Below are 25,649 nucleotides of genomic sequence, written 5' to 3'. Positions count from 1 at the left end.
AGTGATAGCATAAGGGTATTTTCTTATTCCTTTGCCTTTAGTTGCTTTTTTCAACCCAACAGGCACGTTTCATTGTCTCCATTCAGAGTGTAATATGGTTACCTCACTGGTTAGAATTTTTGCTATGACTTCACTGCATTTGAATAACAAAAAAAAAGAAAGAAAGAACAGTAACAACAAAGGTGCTGCATGGGCTTATTGTAACATTTCTCCAGTGAGGAAGACAAAACCAAACCTCTACTTCTGTGATTTAAAGGACGTAATCTTATCATAGATCTGCTCTGTTGGAGCGCTGTGCACTGCGTTGCTTCAGGTGTGAATTGCAGTTTAAACCATGTAGGCCTCCCATGAAGCACACATGTACACGCACGCATGCGAATGCCAGCGCGCGCGCACACACACACACACACACACACACACACACACACAGACAAGAGCTTTTAGTACCGAGAATCAGGGAGACAATTACAAAGCAATATCCAAGCAGATACTCACCAGCTCTCTCACAGAGGGAATTTGGCAGCTCTCTTAGAATTGATAGCTATTTAGCTCACAGATAGTCATCTGTTTTAATGCATTAATTTTGTATTAACAGCACTGCCAAATTTAATGTGGGAAATTAGGGTATGATCATAATGGTATATGGCTGTGCGTGTGTGTGTGTGTGTGTGTGTGTATGTGTATGTGTGTGTGTGTGTGTGTGTGTATTTGCGCATGCTTGTATGTGTACATTTTTGATGCTCTTTTTGTCTATACTTTTCTATGTGTTGTTACGTGTACATGTTGTATTATACGGCTCCTTTGGGAGCCATTCTTTGGAATTACCGGCTTTCTGTCTCCCTTCCACCCTTCCAGTAATGCCCACCTCCATCTTCTGCTAGCTGGACTCTCTCAGCAACCACACTGTTTTGTGTTAAAGGTCCACTTTTACTTTGCATTTAAGTGGATAGAAATGCAGATGTATGCAGTGCTCTGGGTGGGTGGTGAAACTGATACAGGCATGTGTTGCCCACTCAGAGGGCAAGGTGCATTGTAAAGTTGTGAGAGAGAGGATGGGGTGGTGCTCACACCGCCCCTGTCCCTCTTTACCTGAAAAAGCACAGAGCACTGCTTCAGCCTCCACAGCAAGAGGTAAGGTGCTCCATCGAAGAGAGAGGCTTAAAAAAAAAACACGATTGCATTTCATTTTTTACTGTAGCAACTGCTACAGCATAATGTGAAGCTTCAGAACGCTCATTTATTTAGGTGTTTTATTAGTTACTGCTTTTTTAGCACTTTTAAACATAATTAAAGGCGATCAATGTCTCCTAGTCACTCTTGAGATACTGCTGCAATATTATTAATATGTTATTATATAGGCAGCCACAGACACTTGCCCAGCTGAATCTCCTATATAACTGCTGTAAATTCCTAGACAGTTCAGTGGTATTGAATCCATGCCACTGACCCAGCCAGCTTCCCCCCATTATGCTCCACAGCTCCCCTGCAGTTGGGGCCTTGATAGGGCGGTTAGAAACCTAAGAGCCAGGCAGACCAACTCCTCCCAGCCCAACATGACTTTTTCATTAAGCTGCCAAATTCCTACACTCCAGTTGGAGGTGATTTATCAACTGGGGGCTTCATTGCAGGTTCATAGGAAACAGACATAGGCCCTGTCTCATGCATTATTATGTTTCACATTCAAATTGTGTATGTATGTGTGCGCACAATCAGAGAAGAAGCTGGCTTGTGAACATACTTTGTCCAGCTTGTTTGTGCATTTAGATAGATCGTAGTCTGTCACATGGCTCATTTTTTAGCAGTTTGGTCATAATCAGTGTTAGAGAAAGTCTGTAATATGATCAAAGGCTTATTGTTTTCACTGGTCAAGCTATGTTGTTCTGTCCATATTGCTTTTTTTTTTTTTTTTTTTTTTTTTTAACCACAGTCCCCTGAATGAGCAGGGACCACCTCACTCTTCACTGGTTTTATCCCCTCCTTCGTTCACTAGCTTTAAAGGGCCCCAGACCGCTTTGGGTCATGGCCAGTGTAGAGATGGTGAAAGTGTTGGTTTACAGGTGTAACCATTTGACATTGTAGACAGCTACAAACACCGGGGCAAGCCAGATTTGGCCCTGTTGAGGACATCTTCCTGGCCAGTCAAGGTTTATAGTGAATTATGGCTGATTCTGGGGCAGGCAGTCTCAGGTTCACTCCTATATAAACCCTGTGCTTTTTATGGGAAGCTATAAAACTCCCAGGACTTTTTTTTTCTACCTCATGAGACTTGCTTTGAAGTCTTGGTCAGGTGCTGTCATTTTTTTTAAACTGGTTTTCTTGTAGATTTTTGGAGCCTTGAGTCATTTGCAGCAAGAGCTCCTTTTTTAAAATTCAAAACATCTGCTATGACTAAAAGAAATTTGATTGATTTGATGTCATCTATAACCGAATCTGTCTCTCAGATTTCTCTCTACCTTAGTCCTGATGCAATATTTGTGCACAGAGGAAAAGGAGGAAAAGGAGGAGGGCTCCCCCAATATCCAGCAACACCTATTCATGACATCATGGATGGCTTAAAACGAGGCGAGAAAGGAGAGCACACAGAGCTTTTTACAATCACCTAATAACTCTATTACACTGAGCCGTGGGGCTCACAAAGAGGAAAAAAAACCTCCTATTCCTTTTCCTGGAAGCGGTGTCTTAATGCACATTTTAGGTGTAGAAGTGAGAAATATGAAGCCAAAGAGAATGAAACACAATAGCTCAGAAAACCCCATAGCAATATTAGAATATTGCCAGAAAATTAAACATTAGGAGAAAGGGACAAGAGCTTTTTAGGGAGGCATAATATTGTTATGACTTTTTTTTTCGCCAGCCTGTCAACACCTGATTTAGATGTAATGTGGTTAAATGTGTAATGTTTCCATTGCTTTTATGTCTTCCAGCCAGCCAAACAGGCCGTCTAGTACAGGGGAGGATAGTTCAGTGTCTTCTTGGTGAATGGTTCAGACTTGTGAGGGTTTCTCAAAGGAAACTGACACACGGAGGATTATACTCTTTACCTGTAGAAAAATGTTTAATACTTAGTATTCTATTTAAATGTAACTACAAGTTTTATCACTGATTAATCAGACGTGTGTGGCAGTGTATTCTGAGCAGAAGATATGCAACTAAAGCAAGTGAAATAATAGTGATAAACCAATCAGATAGTCCTGTTTATCCTGTTCAGTGATTTCTTTTTGCTAATACTACTCGCCCTCTCTTCCAGTTCCTAGCTTGTTCAATTTAGAGTTGTGTTTACAAATGGTAAATGACAATTGATGCATATTATAACTTTAAAAATGTCTAGAATAATAATTTACCTTTTGATGGATCCAGCAGTGTTTCATCCTTATTTTGGTCTTCAGTTTCACATGTAGTGTATGTTCAAAAAGATTCCCAGCACCTGCTTGCATCTCTGCATATTTATCCAACATCTCTCTGTATAAAAAAAAAAATACTGCAATTTACAATTATTTTGTCATTCTCTCTGCATGCCTCACAGGAGACACAGGGGCCAATAAGATCAGAGGAAAAATAGAAAAACTTTTGGTGATTGACATTGATTGCAGCCGCAGAAATCCACAGCGAGACTGCAGAGTTTGATATAAGAAACAGCACGTGACAGGCATGACACAAGTAGCCATACCCAGTCTGGGGCTTTTATTGTAAACATCGAGCAACAATCAGTGTGATGCTTTAGGATAATGGTCAATAACGCTGTTGCTCACACCAGGTACAGACATATTGTGTTGGCATTGCATCATTGATTGAGCCATGCAGGAGGTAATTAGACTTGAGCCTGGTGGTGTGACGAGAGGTTGTTGTGGCATGGTTCACTATAGGGTGTTATGCATGTTGTGACTCTATGGAGAGTGGGTGAAGGCTGGACCAGGCATGCTGTGGAGTCTTGGAGGAAGTGCTGGGGTTGACAGGTCAATACTGGTGCTGATTTCCTGTCCTCTGAAGGTTGTCCTCCTGTTGTGGAATGTTCCATTTGCTCTCAGAATGCACTCAGTCCCCCTCCTGCCTCACCACCGGCTGGCTTTGCCTCTCTTTTTCTATGAGAGAGTGAGGATTTAACTCACCATGATCAATATTTAGTATCCCATGCGTGAAACAGGCAGATGTTTGGAGTTTCCTTTTCAGAGACGGGAAGCTTCTGTTGAGTGAAGGGGATCAATGCTTCCTTCCGTCTGTGAGGCTGTAGACCCACAGTTTCTGAAGGGTGGCTGATGCGATTCCTGCCCACCCTTGGGCCCATGAGATTTGCGTGCCTCCCAGGCCTCTCCTGTCCTGTTAGCCCACTGATACAGACACTCACGCAGACAAGTGTGCAGTCCAAACAGTTGTCCTGAAGTGGAAGAGGTCTGGATGTTAAACAACAGGGCTGTGATTGGGAATTGATTTGTTCATTTGCCAGCTGTGTGAGTGAAAGTGAGTCGGTGGTGCCTAGCCAGCTATCTGCCATCTACAATAACTTCTTTCTCTTTCTTTTCCTCTCTCTCTTTCTCTGTGTTCCTTTCCATCTCTATCTTTCCCTCTCTCTCGTTCGCCTCCCACAGCACCTGCAGCAGCACGAAAACGCGGTGGAGGGTGATGCCTGCTACTATCATTGCGTGCTTTGCAACTACTCGACCAAGGCCAAGCTCAACCTGATCCAGCATGTACGGTCTATGAAGCACCAACGCAGTGAGAGCCTCAGGAAGCTTCAGCGCTTGCAGAAGGGCCTGCCGGAGGAGGAGGATGACCTCAGCTCCATCTTTACCATTCGCAAATGCCCTTCTTCAGATACAGGTCAGAACATACAGCTTGTTTCTTTACGTACATATGACTTTTTTTAAAATTTCTTGATGTCTATACCTGTGCATCAATGCATGCATTGAGCTGCTCAACTGAGAAGCTTGATTTACCACAGTCATTAAAATTTGCATTCACAATTGTTCAGTGGCTTCCCACTTTTACACGTACTTCCCGATAGATTGAACATTACTATTAATGGGTATCTTGTTGTATTCGTTTACTTAAAAATGCTGAAAACATTCATCCATAACTTATATACAAAAGTACTAAACTTGTTTGTACGTTGAGATCTTTTTTTTTTTACGTGCACAGAACTGTGTGACATAATTTTATTCTTTAAATGTAGTTGTGATTAAAATTTTGGTAACTACACTTTCTGCAAAAAAAAAAAAAAAAATCCTGCAAAGCGAGTGCTGTGCAGTCAGAACAGAAGCCATTAAAGCCACACTGAGCTATGGCAGGAGGAGCTGAACAACAGGATCAGATGCAACAAAAACAAGACCAAAAAACAGACTCCGCCACAACAACAGTTGCGTGGCTGAAACAAAGTGCCTCAATTGCCCATTTATTATGGACTGATTAGGAAGAGTGAGCTGTGGTCAATTAACACTCTTTCTTAGTAGAGATTTGGTTTTCTAATCACTTTAACTCCTGTGCCCTGACAAAGGGGCTCCATTGTGTGTCCTTCCAAGAGGGAACCATTACTTCCCTCGCACACATACTCGCTGTCTGTGTTATGTAGGAGGAAAAAAAGGCCAGCCTGTGAAGACGCTTTGTTCCAAGGAGGCAGGGATAATGAAGCCAGCAGCCGGGAAATTGCGCAAAAGGCAGTCACAGATCTGAAGCAAATCATTAGAGAACATATTTAGCCGAGCAATTAGGGACAATTAAGCTTTCTGCTCGCTGCACTCCAAATATGTTAATGACTACAGTACAGTGGACAAGCGAACATGCAAGGCAAGAGGAAGGGCCATTTAGGTTAAAAGGGGTGGGGGGTGGTGGTGGGGGCGGTTGGGATTTTCTTTTTTTTTATCAGACAGGAGAAGTTGTTTTGTTGTTTGTAAATAAATGTGTTTTCTGTTTTTTAGCAGACAGCGTTTATGAATCATATACGTTTTTTCTCTTTTAAGCGTTCATGTTTTAGATGCCCATGTTTGTACCAGGATGAAGGACCTTAGGTTAGGCGATGTGCCCCTGCAGCGGGGCTGTGTGTGCACAGTGTCATTACATGTGCACACACGTCAACAGTGGTTACTGCCTTGCAGAGCTTCATCAAATTACATCAACTCTCAGTTACTTGAAAAGACCACTGGCATTTAAACCAATTATCGAATATATAAACTTTTTAATATATATATATATATATATATATATATATATATATATATATATATATATATATATATATATATTAAAAAGTTTTAAAATAAGTTATTAGTGATATTTTAGTAGATTTTTAGTTGTTATAGTTCGAGTGTGCTTTTTAGTGACGTTGATGATGCTTGCTTGATTGTTTGGCTGTTAGTATGTTTTCTTGTTAGCGTTTAGGCTCCACCATTGTGAGCGGGTGGAGGTGTCATTCTGTTCCTTTATAAGACAGCTAACCATATAAAAGAAGATCTTTCAAACGAAACGCAGTGTGTAAAAATGTTGACCGAGCATCTTGATCACATTACCACTTTAATGATCAGACCTCTTTGTCTATAACCGTTAACTCTAAAATTGCTGACTCCACGCCCCTCACTTCTGCCGTTTCACACCGCAAAAGCATCAGCTGTGCTGGACTGCCAGCCCCACCTCTCAGCTAGGGTTGAACCATTCCCAGTGTAATATTTAATTTCCTCTTCTTTAGCTCTTCTGTGGCACAGGGCTCTTTTTGTGGTTGAGGCATAGTTGCTAAAGTGGTGGAACATTCCCTGGTCTGTTAAAACAGAGTTGCCCCTGGATTTCTGGGTCACCTAGACAGTAATTCCCTCGTCTGCTGCTGTTCTGTGATCCTGTGAGGGCTTTCTCTGCTGGTTTAGGTGCTGGGCTTGTAGCATTTCTAGGTTTGTCCCTCAAACATATAAAAAAATCCCACCCCCCCCCCCCCCCCCCCCCCCCCCCAAAAAAAAAAACTAACAAACAAACAAAAAACAACTCAACATTGTGTTCAAAGACATGTCAACATTACACAATGGTGCAATGAAACGATAGTCTGATATAACTCTTACATAACATTTTTTTTGGATATTTATATTTTTTAGTCATCATCATTGTAGTTGCCTGCTACGTTGCTATGACAGCACTGGAGTAAATTTAAATGCGATTTGGTATGTTTTACAACTTTTCATGTCTGTGCTCTTTTTAAGGATGCAGCAGACACTGACTGTAGGGATTTACTGCTGCAAATCTGCTCTGGGCTGAATGTCCAAGGAGAGAAAGGGCAGCAGAAATTAGGTTTCGTTTTAAATTTAAAAAAAAAAAAGCCTGCATTGTTTTAGTTCTTGTTCATACTTTAAATGTGCTGCTTAGGCATTTTGCTCTATGGCCCCACCTCCATTTGTCTTCTTTAACCCTTTATGTATGGCTAAACAAAGAAGGTCTCAGAGGGACCCCAACCCCACACAGCTGCCCGGTGTGCAGAGAACAAAGCTCAGCACTGACTTGAGCCAATGCACCACTTTCTGGTTTTAAGAACAGCAGCTGGCATATTTACATAAAAAATTGAAAAGATGTATGCATAAAACTGAAAACAAAAGATTGAAATGTTTAAAATTCCCATAACCGTAAAGTGTTGAGGTGAGTTTGTTATAACAGCAAAAATATGTTTTCATGTTACAGAGAAAAGGTGAAATCAAGTGTCGTTTACAGGTCTTTAGAGTGACTGTTGACAACTGTCAGTGTAAAGCATCAGGGTGTATATGTGTTCAAAGAAAACTGATATATAGAGGAAAGTCAGAAATGGATGCAGGATAATTTGGGGAGACAGGTTTTGTGAGCTAGTATTTGAAAGCTATGATGACCCTATTTCTTATGAATGATGTTCGTAGGGCATGTAACTCAATGACACATTTAGGTTTCTCAATTTTTAAGGACTAAAATTATTTTTTAAGTATAGAGCAAAATGAGATCATGCCTTTAATAAGGGCAAAGTTAAATTGTACTGATGGCTGAATGCCCTTCTGCTTGGGTTAGTGTTTGCTTAGTGTTTGTGCATGGATGGAAGAGACAGAGAAATGCAAAACAGAGTGTTTTACAAGGGTAAAATATGAGTATTTTTCAGTTGTAGTGAGTTTATATAAGTGTGAGAAGGAGGCTGAGATGGAAAACAAACATGGCTGACAGTGTGGATTAGCTCCTGCTGTAAATCTGCCTCAGTCACAGATGGCAGGCCCTTGATCGCTGGGCTGTGACGGCTTGGCTCTCATCGCAGGAGGAAATCCCTGTCTGTGAGCCTCGGAGGCTGAGAGGGAGAAGGCTGGAGCTGGGGCCACCTGGGCAGCCACCAGTCATTGTGTCCCGTCTGTGTGGACAGGGTATTCGAGGGCAAAGACTAGTTTGGGGAGGGGTTATCTCACTTTGACTCTGCAGTTGTTTTATCTACCACTTGAAAATGGAACATAAGCCTGCAGTTTAGATCAGCGTTACTTTTAATGACCAGTTTGAGAAACTGGGCAGGGAAGCTCTGTGCTTTATTAAATGGAAATGAGACGAAAGGATGCATACAAATTACTGCATAATAGTGGTATCCAGTATGAGATCCATTGCTTGTTTCACTAAAAGGGGTGCACTTTCAGGGTCACACACCTAATAGCAAGGCCCATCCTGACAACAGAAGCATTTCTCTTCCCTCCCCACATGCCTCCCTTTCTACCTCATGCATAATTCTTGAGACAGTCTGAGCTGGAAAATACACAATGACATGGAAAATGCCCTGATAGAGCAAAGTCTCTCATATTTTAGGGTTTGCACAACACTGTGCGGCTCACCTTGAGATTTAATGATGGCAAAGAGTGTGTTGACATCCCGTCTATCAAATTACTACAGTGTGTTCAGTATGCATATCACGGATCTGTTTTTTTCCCAGTCTACTCATTCTCATCGCTTTTTTCTACATATTATCAGGGTTTTACCTTCTCCTGCTATCAAACTGTAACTATCTTCATGTCCAGTGGCTAAGCTACAACTATTAAAGCTACGTAAAATCAGAGGTGAGCCCGGCCACGCTCTGATGGCATGCAATGGCTATGGTCTGAGCTTTTGCTCCCCACAGGCAAGAGCAAAACAGACGGTAGCCATTTCTGGAATGTCCTTCTTTATTCATGCTTGTTAAAATGCAAAGTAAACCTTTCCAGAAACAGGATATTATAGCCCCTAACCACCAGACCCTTTCTACATGCCACATTATGGCCAATCTGAAAGTAAGTTGTATAGACAGACACTGCTGCAATGCGCTTTTAATAAAGGCTGTTATTGCCTGGTGATGCAGAGTGGATATGAGGATGAGGACTGTGCAGGCCTGGATGAGCAGGGCCCCAGAGGGCCCACAGCACAGCCAGGCCTCTGTCAGTCGCCTGCCTTCTAATCCCTGTCCAAAGGGCATCTAGGCAGTAAAGGAAATTGTTTGCCGTCTGCAAAACGTGCCAGGAAATTCATAAATGCATTACTTTTCATTTTGAAAATATTACAAAAGACTAGACATTTATTAAAAAGCCAAAATGATGGCTTTATAGATTTTCCAGTTGTATTTTAGAATTCATGACCCTGCTGCTCAAGCTAACACAAGCAAGGCTTTTCTTTCCCTGTGCCCCCCTGCTTTACAGGCTTGGTATGAATTCCTCTCCTGGCTCATCCTGTAATAGCAAATTGACCAGAAAGCCACCACTCTATTCTGGGATAGGCTGTGAATAAAAATGTCTGGTGACTGAACCATCGTTCATGTAAATACTGGTTGGCTTTCCCCTCAGGCTGGAAGGTGGGTGAAGTCTGACTCCTGGTGTGCCACTCTGTCCAATACATCTGGCTTAGAGGCAGCATAAACCCAAAGATGAGCGTTTTATGTAAAAACTAGATTATCAGAAAAGCGATGAATTCTATTAGGACAAGCTGAGTCATGTTAAGACACCCAAAGCAATTGCTCCTCGAGATTGCAAAACAAATGCTTTAATGAAGCGTTTGCACTGGGAGACTTTCACACATTAGTTCACCCTGTCTGTGTTCTGTATGTTTTGCACCCTGTGTGTTAGTTATGTTATGTGGGTGTAACTATGCACCAGATTTTATTGTGCAAACTTGCATACCCATAAATGAGCACACACATAGGTGTCCACGCTGAAAATCAGGCCGTGTGGGTGCAAGAGGCTCTCCCTGTCATCAAGCCCATTTTCAGAGCAGGCTGGCAGCACATTATAATATTGGTTTCCCTCTCTCTTGTCATTACCACACACTCTCCTTGAAAGCTGATCCAAAAGATAGACAGTCCATCAGGAGAGAGTCATCTCATTTGTACTTACTAAACGTGTTAATGAGTTCTATTTTCAGGCCTAGCGTCTTTGCTGCTGGATATTGGAGCAGAGGTGGCGATCGGTGGTGTGAGGTGCTGGATTGCAGGATCAGAGGGCGCTCGAAGGGAGGGGAAGGTGGTAATGCAGTAGCCTCACTGCCCCTCATGTCAGTCACACAGAGTGACCACAGCCTCCACAGGGTCTGTCAATCAGGGCTGAAGGAGGGAAGTCTGTGGTTACAGACACATGCTGAGGAGGAGGGAATAGATTAGGTGCCAAAGACATAATGGTTGTGATGGGTTTAATTATAGCAGCAGTCATGTCGCTGCCATAGGTACATGAGATGAAGGAGAAACACGTTTCCACTCTTTAATGACGGGATCATATGAAATCTTTTTGATTAAGTCTCTTTGGCTTTTATACAGATATTATTTTTAGTTCAGTCAGAGGTAAAAGTGAAATGCATAGGTGACTTTTCTCATTAGACAATGTAAAAGAAGACTTTGGTGACATTTATTTGGGAAAAATACACATCCACAAGTATAAGTAGCATCATTTGACATTTGATTATCAAACTTTTTATAGTAAATTATATTTATCAGAGAATACATAAATGTATATATTTTTAAGAGACACGATAGTAAAATAATTTTTTGAAATTACTGGGCAATGTTAGAGCACCAAATGCAATACCGCCCAATACAATGTTAGAGCACCAAATGCAATACCGCCCAATACAAATTTTCCTCTTCTGGTGATACAAGCAGGTGCCAAATTAGAGTAAAAACCTAAATAAAGTGAGTAGAGAAAGACAACAAATGCAGACGCTTCAATGCAGCTGCAGAACATAGTACAATTAAGCAATTAGTGTCCAATTATGCTTTGTGGTGTGTATAATAATAATAATAATATAAAACAAGACCAGCGGATTCTGGTTTTGCATCAAGATACCAAGACGAAAAGATTAAAGTGACTTTGAAATGTTCATTGATCATTGTTGGGACAGCGAGGCCAGGAGCTTCAGTCACACAGACTGCTCACTGTAGGGACAGTGAACAAACTGACATTTGCATTTAGAAGTTAATAGAACTGGAAACTGCACATTTTAAGGCCAAGATGCTCATGCATTAGTTTCTGATATAAGAAAAAAACTCAAGAGCAACTCGTTCTTAGAGGATTGAGAATGTCAACGCAGGACATTATCAGAGTGTTTAAGCAAGAAGAGCCCTTCGACAATAACAGAGGGGGATATTATAGTAGGGCTGCAGTGTATAACCCTTCATTATAAAGATGAATACACATTTGAGTGTTCAGCGGTGCAGACCATGCTCTACAAAGATGTGGAAAAAGGTGATGTTGAGATGAGTCATCCTTTACCATGTTCTCAATTAGTCTGTAAGTGCATATGTGGAGAGAACAGTATAGGTCTGAATGCTTGACCCCTACAGGGAGGTGATCTGATAGCTCTGCTATGCTGTAGGTGGCATTTTGCCGCCATGGTTTGGGTCCAGTTAAACCCTTTAAGGAAAGGGTTGCTGCAAATTAATAGAAAGTTGTTCAGAGTGATCACACCTTTATCCTGTGAGGAAACATTTCTATCCTAATGGGAGTGGTCTCTTCCATGGTGATTCAAAGGGAATGTTTTGATGAAGATGAAAAAGAATCCATTGGCCTTTGCAGTGGCAGGATTTCAACCCAATCCGAACAAATGTGGGAGATTTTGGATTGGCGTGTTTGACAAAAATTGTGTTCCATCCCTCCAGTAGTGAATAGACTTGGAGAAGCAATGCAACGGTGTCTTGGTAGCATGTGGTGGCCCAATAACTTACTAAGTCACTTTTCTTTCATTTGTTATCTCTTTGTATCTAATAGTTGTAATGCTAAATCTTCTTCCGAAGTTTCCATGCACACTCCTCACTTGAACTTTCCCCTAAGGCTCACATTATCATCTTACACTCAGCATGCTTTTGTCTGTGATATTGATTGTAGTGCTAGTGTAATGCCAGGTAGTTTAGCAACTAGAAGCAATAAATTGTTAAAAACTTATATTGCTTCATTTGTTTCTGTGTTTTGGTATTGGGTGAATAGTGCGGCTCACTGTCAGAATTAGGCAGCTCAATTTGACCATAGGCAGCATCAGAGAGGAAGCTGGGGTAAAGTTTGGGAACTATCGAGTCGAGGCTAGGAAAGTTTTATTTAGCCATTTTTAATAAGGCTGTTTGTGCCCCCCAGAGGGAGCTGGTGGATCAAAGGGCATGATCTGTGCTATGGATGAGCTCACCCTGGGTCCAGCAGAGACGATCAGCCTCGCTGACAGCAAAACAAAACCAGAGAGTGAAGGATGCCCTATCCAACAGCATGTTGCCCTCACACTCTGAAGGCTCCATTAGAATAAAGGCACATGAAACAAAGACTAGCTGAAAGCACAGATGTTGTGATTCATTATCTACTGTCTGATAGATAGGCATGAGTGGTGAACAGAGTGTGCATAATTGTGTGTGTGTGTGCGTGCGTGCGTGCGCACAAAGCCATGTTATGTTAGTTACATCGGAAGAAAGCGTCCTTACAAGTAAACCAACATGCAGACTCATACGGGATACACACAAAAACGCACACATGCATTCATGTTTTGAGTGCATTAGTAAAAAGGGTCCCCTCCAGTGCCTTAACCACATCAACTAAAAGCAGCCAGGCAGATGGCAGCAATGAGAGAAGTGCAGAAATAATTCAATAGTGAACCTTTCTAACCTTTACCTGTGGGCGTGAGCACCAGTCATTGATTCACGCTGTGCTTGACAGTACACTACACACCACCTGAGGAGGGTGAGAGGGGGGTGGATGAAGAGAAATGGATGAGTTTGATGAAAAACACAAAAGGATATTATGTGTGGGAGGGAGGCTCTACTGTATGTTGGTGATGGTGTGTGTGACATTAGAGGGAGCCTTCTACATTTGTGTAGTTTGCACAAATATCCCCCACCCCCACCCCACCTCCACCCTTTAGCTGGCTATCGGCAGCAAACAGAAATTCTCACACCACTTTGAGTGTGATACCACCAGTGATGCCATGGTGGTTTCCCATTGATTACAAAGTGCGTTTTAGGTCTGGAGCCTGTGGCTGCATACTTTCAGGTAGTTTTCCCAACAGCCCTGATGCATGAAATAAGATCATGTTTTGAAGAATAATGCGATTGATTAGCAGAGCCCGTACAGAATAGTGTATGTTACCGGGTGGTGTATACTAACTAAACAATAATTATTCTGTGAAAGCAACATTTGGTAAAGAAAGCTTCTATAGATTTATTACATCCCAACTCTGTTTGCCTGTTTGATGTGAACGCCTGCCGAGTAACAATCTGGAACAGAATGGTTTTTGTTTGGCTCAGTCATATTTATGCTGTTCCTCTTTGTCCAGTGGATAGCCGGTCCCTCTCAGTTTCTATTTGTCTGGCTGGAAATGCTGATCTGCCGCTGTTATGTTGTTAGTTGGCTGTATTTATGTTCTTCCCGTTGTCCACTTGGAGCAAAGGATGGAGGAGCATAGTAAAGGATTAGAAGTAAGGGAATATAAATGAAAAGCCAGGCATCTACACAAATAAATACAGACTGATGAGAAAAAGTTTCATTGACCCTTGAGATGGAGAAGGAGTTACTGCAACAACAGGACTTTGACCAATTACCAGTTAATCAATGCCTAACAACAACAAATGTATATATACTATCATATTTGTTTAATTACTTACTTCTTGTGGAACTGCCTGTGTTCACTCTGTGACACAAACATGAATAATAAACAAGTTTGCATACTTGTGCCTCTGGTTGTCACATTTCACGCTTTTTATTTTACCAACATTAAAAATGGCACAGTGGTGGAAGAGTCTCATATGCTCATAGGTAAATTATCTGTTGTCTGTTTTGCTGTCTTGATTTAGACATTACCTTCAAACGGTTACTGTATCTTTAGTCAGTTGACGCGTTAATATTAAGAAAAGTTAGCAGAGGTCTGTTTTACAAAGGTCATTGTTCATTCTCAGTATGTCAGAGGATGCATTAAGTCAACTCAGCTGCAAAATAGAATTGCCCATAGAGGAGAGGACATGCAGGACATGGGGTCTATGTTTTGCATTCATTTGTTATGTTAAACCAAGTACTGCTATAATATTATATACATTATATTATATTATTATTGCAGTAGTACTGTACTACACATGAATATCAATTGGCGGTTTGAAAGCAGTGTGTTGCAGTTTGTCCAGAAATGCTCAGGTGTGCAATTGAAATTATTAAATAGGTCATCAACCGTTTCAAAAGAACATAGTATTCTCTGCTGGTGAAAATACATGGATTATTCAGTTTATATTAGCAACTCAAATCATTATACATGTATGAGTGTGAGTCTTTACAGGACCTATGTATTAATTTTATATGTAAAATAAATGTATCTGCTAATTTAATTTGGCTGAACCTTGACGATTTCAGAACATCTGTGAGTTTTAAGCCATGGTGGTGGGATACTTTATGGATTTACAAACATTAAAATCAATAGTAGTGTGGTATCTGTTGTTTCTTATAATTAGAAATGACCTCATCTATTATGTTTAGCCTGGTGTGGTTTAACACTTGTCAGAAATGATAATTAAATATGCTGTGCTAAGGGCTCTGTAAGTCAGGTCTTTATGTCTGATGATTTAACGGTGTCTCTAAAGGAGGAAAGAAAAACCCAATGGCTGCATTTGTTCAGTAATACAGATATTTGTATAGAATAGATTTATAGTGCCATTTGCAGTGTTTTACTGTTTTTCTATGACTGAGGGCCACACGCCATCAACTCATTTGTGGTTTTGCCCCAGTTTGTTATCTCTCTCTCTGTCTTTTTATTGCTTTAATTTTTTTTTTTTAAACAGCAGAAACATGCTGAGCAGTGACTATCTCAAGAGGCCCACATGTACTCTGATCTGTAGAGAATGGTGTCTTCTTGCTGCAGGAAACACATCAACCTTGAGCTGCATCAAGTCTGAGATCTGTAGCTAAAAAAAAGAATACAGTTATTTTTCAGTTAAAAAACTTGAAACGTATAAGCTTAGCAGTGCCTGGTGAGTGAGGTTTCCCTGGAAATTAGGCCCTCTCATGTATATGTTGAATATTTCAAGTACCTGGGAAACCCAAGATGGGGCGCATATTTGTGTGTGGGATGTAGAATGGAGAACACAGTGGATGTGTTTGAATCCATGTCACAAGTTGCTGTCAGTCTAGCAGATGGAGCTGCATTCTGAGACCTACTCGAGTTAAGGTGGCACAGGGGCCAGTATAGCAGAATTAGGCAAAATTGGCTGCTTTTTTTTTGTCATGTTAAACTGGGAAAAAGAATCTAATTGGGTGGGGGAGAGTGAATGGCAATGCCTTCTTTGTTTAAGGGCCCTCTGCAGTCACTTTTCAGGACCTTTGTGAATTGACCACAATAGCATTAGTTTGTGCTCTTGTTCTGAGCGCTTCTTTTCTCTGACTCTTTGCAGTCAGCTCCTGTCCGTTCCACTATGTCTCCATGTTCACTTCTGAGCTCCAGGAATACTCAGGAAGGGACTCAAAAAACATGCCCCCCCCCCCATCCTGACTACTTCAACCTTGCTTTCTTCCTTCACCATCGCCTACCATCATCTACTACCAAATTCCTCAGTTCTTCTCGTCCATCTTTCCTATCCTGATATTTCAAAAGGAAACAGACAATTTTATTAGTTTTCAAGAAATAAATCATTATTAAAGAATAATTAAAATCAGTCGTTGAATCAGTTAACAGTCTTGCCGCAAAATCACTGTAATAGGCAACGCGCGATTTGTAGTAATGAAAATACGTTTGTTTTCTGACATCATAAAATATGAACGGAACACTTAGGATTTAAGTTGTTTTGCTTATCCAGAATTATTTTCACGCCGATACAAAATGGCTGCAAATATGTCTGACTTATTAATCGATAAATCTTAAAAGTGGTGTAGTTCTGAAAATTACATTCAGCAGGCAACCAGTGGAGTACACCCCACTACTTATAATGTTTCCTCTCAGCTGAGAGTGCTTTTTTCATATTATTATTCCTAAAGATAGGGACCATCTTTAGTGTTTGAGCCATATTATGACGAAGTGCACTTACCTTTCATGATGTCTAAGAGCAAGCCAAAGCAGTTTTCATGTTGCTTGGTGACCAAGTCTGCTACTTATAGTGGATTGTAATGTGACAGGTATAAGCATGCGTGGCCTTGATGTAGTGCAGAAAGTGGATGTAGCCCTATATGAAATATTTCTTAAGTCATGCATCCTGAAGGAGATGCGGGTAGCAGGCAAGAATTTTGGTTTTAGCATTTTTCTACCTCAGTCAAATTCATGTGCAAATTCTATAACAATTAATCTAGGTATATTTAGTGCGCTGTTAATGGCCCTATGCCTCGCAAAGGTGTAATCACGCGTGGTAAAAACCTGAGCCAAGTTACTAACCTAGGAGCAATCTTGTGTGCATTTAAGTGTCCTTTTTTGTTGCAAAGGTCATTCATAACTTGGTCGCGCTGTTGATGTACAGTGAGAGATATTGATTGATTAATGCATTAAGTGCTCACAATCCATTAGGTTCTGTGAAAGGGACTAGAGAAAAGACTTCTCTCGCTATGTATTTTCACCTCTCCCTGTTGTTCAAAGGGCATGATTTTTTGCTGGCAAAGTTTAAGGGACAAAAGCCTGAATATCTGCCAAGTAATGCATTTAAAAGAACATTGGTTCTCATAAGTGTCAGTTCAATTACTCTGAAAAGCTTGACAAGGAATTGCTCTTACATTAGCCTTCTGCTCATCCTGACCCAAAACGAATATGCTGTTTCTGTTCTTCACCTACTGTAAAACAAGCGTACTTCAGCATCTGAAAATATAAAAAAGATTCACTGTCTTCTGTGTAATTCAAAGAAAGTGAAATGTTTATTTTCAACATCCAGCCGCTTCACCGAAATTATGCTATCTGCCACCTCTCATTGTTATCACAGTGATTACCATTTATTTGAGGAGTAGCAACAGACCACAAGTCACATTCATTGATGATGAGCAACATTTTCAACCTTGCCACTAGTTTGAACTGATTATGTCAATCCATTCACTGCATGATCACTGTTGATGCTAAAACTCTCTATACCTTCTTAGGATGAAGTATAAATGGGAGCAAGGGCTGTGCATGGGGTTTCTTCCTTACTGCTCAGTGACAAGGAATAAGAGACCTTTATCGCCCAGGCCTTAAGCAAGTAAGCCTATGAAAGGGGCCTGAGAGTCAGTCATTACCTTAGAAACATGGGCTGCATTAGAGATTCATAACAGTGTGCCATCTCTGCACCTTTCATCTCCACTAGGGCCAGCTCCATTAGGATCTTTTATCTTTGTGCTGATGGCTGCTCTTGATAATGGGGCTGCCGAGAAATCCCAAAAAGTAAAGGCTCAACTCTGACACTATCGGCCCTCCTTTTCTTCAAGCAGAGTACATCAGCTTACAGTAGTAGATATATGTGCTCTCATTTGCAGTCCTGAAGCTCGATTTGCTACATTTCTTTCTCTTTTTTGGGGGGAGGGGGGGCTGTTTCCTTAGAAAGTTGATATCCCATGCTAAAGTTTATTAAATGCTTTAAAACGTCAACATGCACAGAACTTGCTTTCTCCCTCATGTTCCACCACCTCTGAGGCTACAACGTGGCGATGATTACGATGATGTGTGCCTCTGCTCCCCATTCAGCTGGTAAAACCTTGTAAGGTTACAATTTAATAAAGTACCAGCATTGTTCCTACTGATGCCCCCGTGGAAGTGCATTAATGATATCCCATAGAAGCTTCAATGAAAACTTTGCTTTTGGGCAGACAAACACAACTTCATAATGTTATAGTAATTCATGCAAGCCAATGTTTTTCAAATGTTACAGTAATTATGAAAAATATTCATACTTTCCTCTACATAGCTGCAGCATTGCAAATCTCATTTCCAAGGCAGAGCGGAGAAGGAATACACTGAATAATCATTGTGTTTAATGCTCTGGTCATAATCCCAGGTTTTATGATGGTTTTCTAATGATTTTCTAATGATGTTAAATATTAGTAGAGAGTACAGCCATAATTTGAACACAGCGGTCCCCACCCCAGCCCCCCCTCTTTCTTTTTCAGTGTGCCATCAGCAGCACACCCAGTTGCAACTACAATGAATATTGCACCGGGAATGAGATTTAAGAGTCATCCCTTTTGGTGTTTTATTTTGCCATCTCCCCATCTGCCATAAATCCTCATTGCTGTGCTCTTGAAGCCTCCGCCCTTGCCTGCCTTCCCCAGGTGGGAATACAATTAGGTGCAGGGGCCGTTTCATTCAATGCCACTGTCCGTCCACCGCAGTCATTCGTAAAAAATGCTGTAGCTGTCCCAGTGGAGAAAACAGTGGACTCCTGGGAAATTAAAAAAAAACGAGGAAAGAAGGACAAAATGGAGAAGAAAATAGTGGAGAGATGAGCAAAATTACTGTGGGAAAAATCTCCAGAATTCTTGTCAGAGGAGATACAAACTTGGCCTCTGATGAGTGACAATGTTGTGGAAAATATGTATTGGAGACAAAGGCTTTGTCTCCTTCCTGTGCCTTTTCAATGAATTACACCTCTCCACCCCCTACCCCCAGCTTTTTAATTAAATGGCTGCAGCTCCATCTCTCTATCCGTAGCTCCCCATTACAGAGGCTAGATAAGGGATTGCTATCTGTAGCATGTTAAGAAAGGCTGCTGGGCAGCCAAGCCTCATGAAATTTGTCACAAGATCTCATTTTCCTCATTGCCAGACGTGATGCTTATAATTGATGTGGAGGCAGCAGTAATTTATTGGCCGTCCGCAATTATCATCCCCTTCTAGCAGGGGGATGTGACTGCAATTTATAAGTGTATGTGTGTGTTGTTGTGTGTCTGGGTGGTGGGGGGTGAGGGTGTGAGGGTGTCATTGTATCGTATAAATTAACGCAAAAACATGTTTCTCCTTATCGAATGGTAAGTGTGTATGTGTGTGTTTGCTCCTTCAGAATGCAAATTAATGACAGGCTCCATGTCATAAACAATATGGGGCCTGTAATGCAGCTGTCTTCAGCTGAGGTGTTGAGGCTGTCAGTCTGCCAGCTGGACTATCGCACTCAGCTGGAAGGGGGTCACAGAAAGTGGACTAAAGGGGCAGAAGGCTGGTGCCACAATCCTTTGTCCACTGCCTCTGCTTCTGTCTGTATAGTTTCTTTTCACATAGTAAACACAGAATCTCTCGAGCTAGATGGTTAGTAATGTGGTCCTCTGAACACTGAGACTGCCACACTTAATTGAGTTAATGATTTGCTTTCTGGATTTTAATCAGAAATATTTCTTTGTAACTTTTCATCTTCGTGTTCAGAATATCTATATTATATACAGTATATAAAGTACATAGTTCAATGATACATTAAAGCATCAGTAATGGTGGCTGGTATTTTTGTTTTGTGTGGGGGTCAGCCTCTTTCCCTCTGTGAATGAAAATAAAAACACATCATTTTCTAAAACCTTTTCTCGGTGTGTTATATTTTACTGTTACTTCTACACAATTACAATTACAATTCAGATCATTTTGATCTTTATGTTCAGAGACATCGTCACCACTTCAGCTTTACACAACTACTGTCTCACGCTTTGCACTCTTTATATGTTATATATTTTTCTGTACACAAATAAGAGGTTTAATGGTGCACAGATTTTCCTGTTGCACAGCAGTAAGCTCCGCGGTCAGAGTGGATTGCTGTCATGCCATGGTGGGGAAGAGAATGAGGGAGATGAGGGCTGTCACCAGTAGCCACTCTGAGCATGCTCTGTCTGTCTCGGGGAATGGAATCTGTTTGTTTTGTCTACCTGCACGCCTGTTGTGTGCGGTTGCCAAATTAGACTTTCAAATCAAGAAGCCAGTGGGAGACCAAGACTCTAGTTTTCTCCTTCCCTTTAATAATCATCCCTGTTTACTCTTCAGGGAGTCATCTTTATATATTTTTTTCTTAAATGCACCCTCTAAGCACGGAGAGTGTCTTTAATAAAGCAAGAAGGCAGAGCGCCATTCCAACATGTGAATTGCACAGGAGAGAATTGAGAGACGGAAGCAATAGAGGAACACCGGAGGAGGCGGGGTGGGGGGCTGCTGCCGCTGCACCCTTCATGCTATTATCTTTATGGCATAGCAAAACATGCTTCAGGCAATCAGCATGAAATTGTTAATTGCTCAGCCCACTTGTGTGCCGCTCAGGGGACAGGGGCCTTCAGGAGGTCCGCATTGAGCGAGTAGGGGCTGTCCGACCAACTGCCTGCACATGTGGTCTCCCGCTTGGCACAGAACGCTGTCCAACAAACGTGTTGTCCTCTTTCAGTCACTGCAGAGTTCACAGAACAGCAGTGGCAATCACTGGAGGCCCAGTCTGCATAGTGCATTTGATAAATTATTACAGCTACAATAGAACTTAGCCTCTAATATGTGAATCGATGATTCTGTGTCATCATCCTGCCTATGTTTATATTCTTACCCAAAGATTTGGCTATTCTGTGGATTCTTTTATAACTCAGCTAAAGATGTGTCTGTTTAGACGGACGGTTGGATAATGATGTTTGCTTTTGTGTATTTATTGCGCAAGTTTTAATTTTTCTATTTCTTCTAGTATCTTTTTCTTCTTTTAAACCCTATATTGCTTTTACTTTCAGTATTGTATGCCATTTAATAGCTTTTCTAAAACGCTTAAACTTCTAAAAAGACAAAACAAAAAAGAAAAAAACAATATAGAGAAATTGTGCTTAGCATTTAGACACACAAATATAAAAAAAGAAATAATTTTCTCCCTGTTATCATGTTGCCAAAGGGCCCAGGTATATGATCAATGTATGCCAACCTACATATGGTTGTTATTGTCCATGTGATATGTGGTACAGGTTGGAAACACAGCTGTGCAGGACAGTGTGAGTTATAGTTCAGTAGTAAGCAAACCCTGAGGGGAAAAAAACAGCCATTTTTGTGATTAGACACAAACCAAACATGCTTTCCTCTTACCCCCATTCACTAAATTTCTCCCACCTTTAAAGAGGTGGCTCCAGGTAGCTCAGGAAGAGGATATGTAAGATATCTTTTCAAAATGAACACCACCCCTCCTGTTACATGCTCAGTCAGTACATAATGCCCCTCCTCCTTGGCTATCAGTTTTGTTCCTGTTGGAAGAGAAGGAGAAAGAGCAAGGTTACACAGGGCGTCATATTAATGGGGCCTGTCATGCGCGTTGATCGTCTTAGGCGTGGAGGAGGATGAGCGCTCAAAAGGTGTTGTCTTCAAATAGGATTTCTGCAAGTGAGACATCCTCGTTGGGCGATATCCCCCTCCGAGCGCCACTTTCTTATAGAATGATCTGTTATTAAGCAAATGAAGTGCTGTGGGCCCAACGGTAAATCCCTCCACTTTGTCATGGTGTGCTCTCAGTTATCACACCCTACTCTCTCATTCATTCCTTATGTTCTACCCATTTCACCATGTTATGCCAGGGCACGGCATTCTTGTATTTGAAGTCAATCGTCCCTTTGGAGCACACAAGGCGCAGAGAGGATTCCAAGTTGTAATCAATGGCTTCTTAAAAGGCACATTGATCTTAAATAAGAAAAAGGAAGTAGGCTTTTCCCCCTGAGTAGAATAAAGTAAAAATGGTAGACCTACTACAAATGTGCTATCACTTTGATTTTTCTTTAATAAGAGGGCTTGAGCCACAACAGAACAAAATGTAAGTCTTAATGTTTTCAAATCCATTTATTTTTAGTCATAGTGTCTTGAAAAGCACACTAATGCTAATTTTCTTAAAAATTCTAATCCATACTTACACTGCTGGACTTTTAAATTGAAGCTCGGCAAGAATATTAAGTCACTGTTGTTACAGCACTTATGTCAGATCAGTTAAAAGGGCTCTCTCCCAGTCCTGTGTTGCTTGTATTTTGCGCCTCTCATTTGCCACAACACCCTAACATTAGCTCTGTCAATCTGCTGTTAAATTACCTCAACCATAGGAACAATTAGGAAATCTTTTAATGAACTTTTGTTTGACATGGGTCTTTTGTCTCAGCCATCCAGATACTTGATAGAGGAAAAAAGAAGGGCCGATTGTAAGAGGGTGGGGTAGACGGGGGAATGGCAACTGCTAGACAGGAATTGATTGCATTAATTGATATGCCAATATGTAAGCTTGTTACATCCACCATTGCTTAGGATGATGGCTAACAGGTCCTGCTGATCAATGGAACCAATAAAGGCCTCATCCATTAATGAGCAATGTGGTAATTAATGTTATCCCTAAACCAATTACCTCAGGCAGTGCATCTACAGGAAAGAACACCAAATAGTCCAACCAGGTTATCTCTGTCATACAATTTTCTCATGCAGCTTCTTTACTGCTCCGTGGCTGTAAAGCTATAATCTGTCCCAGAGATTTCACAGCCCACAGGAAAAAATAATTGGGTTCTTTCTCGAGGCTATCAAACAAATTGGAAATATTTAAAACATCATATTTAGTATAATGTTGGCTTTAAATTACTTGTTGCCTTAGCTTTGAAGTTATGGCATCAGCTAAAATTGTCTTCTTGCCTTATCCAGCTTATCTTGTTTCTTTATGAGGATTTAAGAGTTGAATCTTTGTTGTTTTTGTGAGGATCCTTCCTCTTCTCACTCCAACCTTTTGAGAAAAAAAAAAAAAAGCTTGGGAACCTTTAGAATTAAAAAAAAAAAAAAAAAACTTTATTTAACCAGATAAACCAGATTAAAATCTCTTTTTTAAAAGTGACCTGGCCAAGATGACAGTAACAGTTTCCAGAGTTGAACACAAAAGCAGCAGAGAATAAATAGGATAAAAATACACCAGGGAATGCTAAAATATAAGAACTGCATAACAATTAAAGCACAGCAAACATCTGCATCTTTGCACAGTCATATACAGGTTATTTAACAATTCCTTAAACTCTTTCACAGAGACCAAGTTCTGAAGTCTGGGGCTCTTTTGTAATTCATGCCGCGTATGTGGAGCAGCATATCGAAACGCTTTCTTGCCTTTCTCTGTCCTGCCGTGATATCTCGTAAAATGTGGCCTTCACTCCATCTAAAACAAAACTATAGACAAACACAATCCATCAGAACTAAAACCACACAACCTGTTGCACTTTTCATGTCTTGAATACACAACTGTAAATCTTCAGGGCTTCTGTTGTATTCTGCACTGTAAACAAAGGAGTTCAGTTACACAGTAACATTTCAGATGTCTTTTTACACAGAAAAAAAAAAACGATATTGACAGTGGCGTTATGACAAACGTGTCCTTTGGCCAGTAATTACAGAACTGTATAATTATTAATCCTCTAACTAAGTTATGTGTACTGTAGTTTGTTAAAAAAAAAAAAAAAAGAATATGTTTATGTGGCATCTAAATGGCCACAAAAGCCTGATTGCCTCGATGATTACAAAGAGCAAAATAGCAAACTGCAGCTCTGTCTGAAAGACAGACTCTGTGCATAAATATAATAGCAGTTTTAAAGTAAGATTTTTCTTACCTAGAATACCATAACTCAGTCATTGTTCATCACTTAATTTATTTCATATTCATATGGTGTAAATAAAACACATTTTACCACATGGTTATTGTTCAGGAACAAAAGAGAAACTGTAGCCTGACAGTTCGTGCTTTACTAAAAGTCTGACTTTGGAAACAGTAAAGTGTTGAATAGGTCATTCGTGCTGATCATCGAGCCCGGCCCTCCCTGTCTTCTATTACCCATTTACAGTAAATGATTTTCACTCACTAAGCATTACATGGCTGCTACATCTGGTTTCAATTAGTTATAAAGGGTTGTCCGAAAAATGTTAGTTGTGCCTTTTGAGATTAAATCACTTTTGTTTGTCATTTGTTATATGATAAATAAGTAGAAGTAAAGTGTGAGAATTCTGTACATTCACATCACTTGTTTACATTTATGAACATATTAAAAAACAAAGCGATTTACCTAAACTGCCTAAACTGATTTAACAAAGCCAGAAAGAGAACTAAGTGTGAAATGATGACTTATTAGTTGGGACAAGACCTTTAGACTAAAATCCTGTTTATGTAATGGGTGTTGCGGAAGTGCAGAAAGGCCCATCTGTCTCTCTGCCTATTATCCGAAGCCTTAATCGGGACTTACAGCAGGGCAGGGTAAATAAACAGTAAGTAAGTTGTCTTGGGTAGAGGAACGTCAATGCCTGCAACTTGCTCAAGCCTTTCCTCTGAATGGTTCTGTATTGACCCCTCAGGACCCCCCGAGAATTCCCTAATTGAAAATTAATATTGAATCAATGCCGCAGGCCATTTGCATATTGATTATAAACATCCAGGAAGGCACCAAGTATGTCTGGGATCAATAGGGCCCTTCTGCAGCAGGCCGAGTGCACTACATCACATGGCAGCTGCCTGCTCCTGAGGTTAATGACTGCTGCTTGTTAAGGAGCTCTTGTCAGGTAGAATCCAGCGGCAGGGTTTTTCTGCCAAAGCTGGCAGCAGGTGAACTGTGGAGGGTGGAAGAGGAGGTACGCACGAAGAGAAAGTAAGGTATTTAAGCACCCCCTTATGTTTTAGGCAATACAACATCCAATACGAAAGTCAAAAAGGTTTGACTTTAAACGTGTTAGCAACTTTTAAGCATCATTGTTGCTACTAAAGTTTATAGTCTGTTTGTGTACTCTGTTAGGTGTATTTTTGGAGACTTGGCAACCTATCGTTGAACCCTGACCGCTCCATAAAACAGCCTATAAAATATGTGTGTGTTTGTACTGTATACATGTGTGCGAGAGAGAATTGGGAAGGCAGGCTGATCAAAGATAACACAAACCATTTCCTGCCCCTAAAGGGAGAGAAAACAATATTAGGTAGATCAAAAAGGCCCCTTTTAATTTGAAATGAAACTTTCACAACATTATAAGACAAAGGAGACCCAGAATCTCCTACTTTAAGGCACCGATTAAGATTCAACACATGCATTCCTCTCCCAAACTCCCCATAATAGTTTCCACATGTTGAAGAGATGTTAAGAGTTGGAGGCAGGAGAGAAGGGAAGGGAGTGGAGACAATGGAATAAAAAGGGTTTGATGCAAATGGAGGAAGATGAAGAAAGAGATTTCCGTCAAACCACCTTCTCTGGTAAATTAAGCATGCAGTCCCACAGAAACCTGACTAGCTGGTTTTGTGGCAATATTGAAGCTTGGTTACACTAATGGAGCTCTCTAAAACCGGATGATTCTCTAAACCCACGG

General features: G+C 40.8%; 1 protein-coding gene across 1 annotated transcript in view; it reads left to right on the top strand.

Moving 5' to 3' along the window:
- Positions 1 to 25,649, top strand: part of zfhx3b (zinc finger homeobox 3b) — a 142,454-nt gene that overhangs the window by 79,936 nt on the left and 36,869 nt on the right. Inside the window, exon 5 of the mRNA XM_030720437.1 lies at positions 4,584 to 4,815. Coding sequence (XP_030576297.1) covers positions 4,584 to 4,815 — 232 coding nt within the window. The remainder of the gene's footprint in view (positions 1 to 4,583; positions 4,816 to 25,649) is intronic.

Source organism: Archocentrus centrarchus, chromosome 3, assembly GCF_007364275.1.
Source record: "Archocentrus centrarchus isolate MPI-CPG fArcCen1 chromosome 3, fArcCen1, whole genome shotgun sequence".
Lineage (NCBI taxonomy): Eukaryota > Metazoa > Chordata > Actinopteri > Cichliformes > Cichlidae > Archocentrus > Archocentrus centrarchus.
Note: the sequence above shows the minus strand (reverse complement) of the source record. Positions and strands in the feature narration are given on the sequence as shown.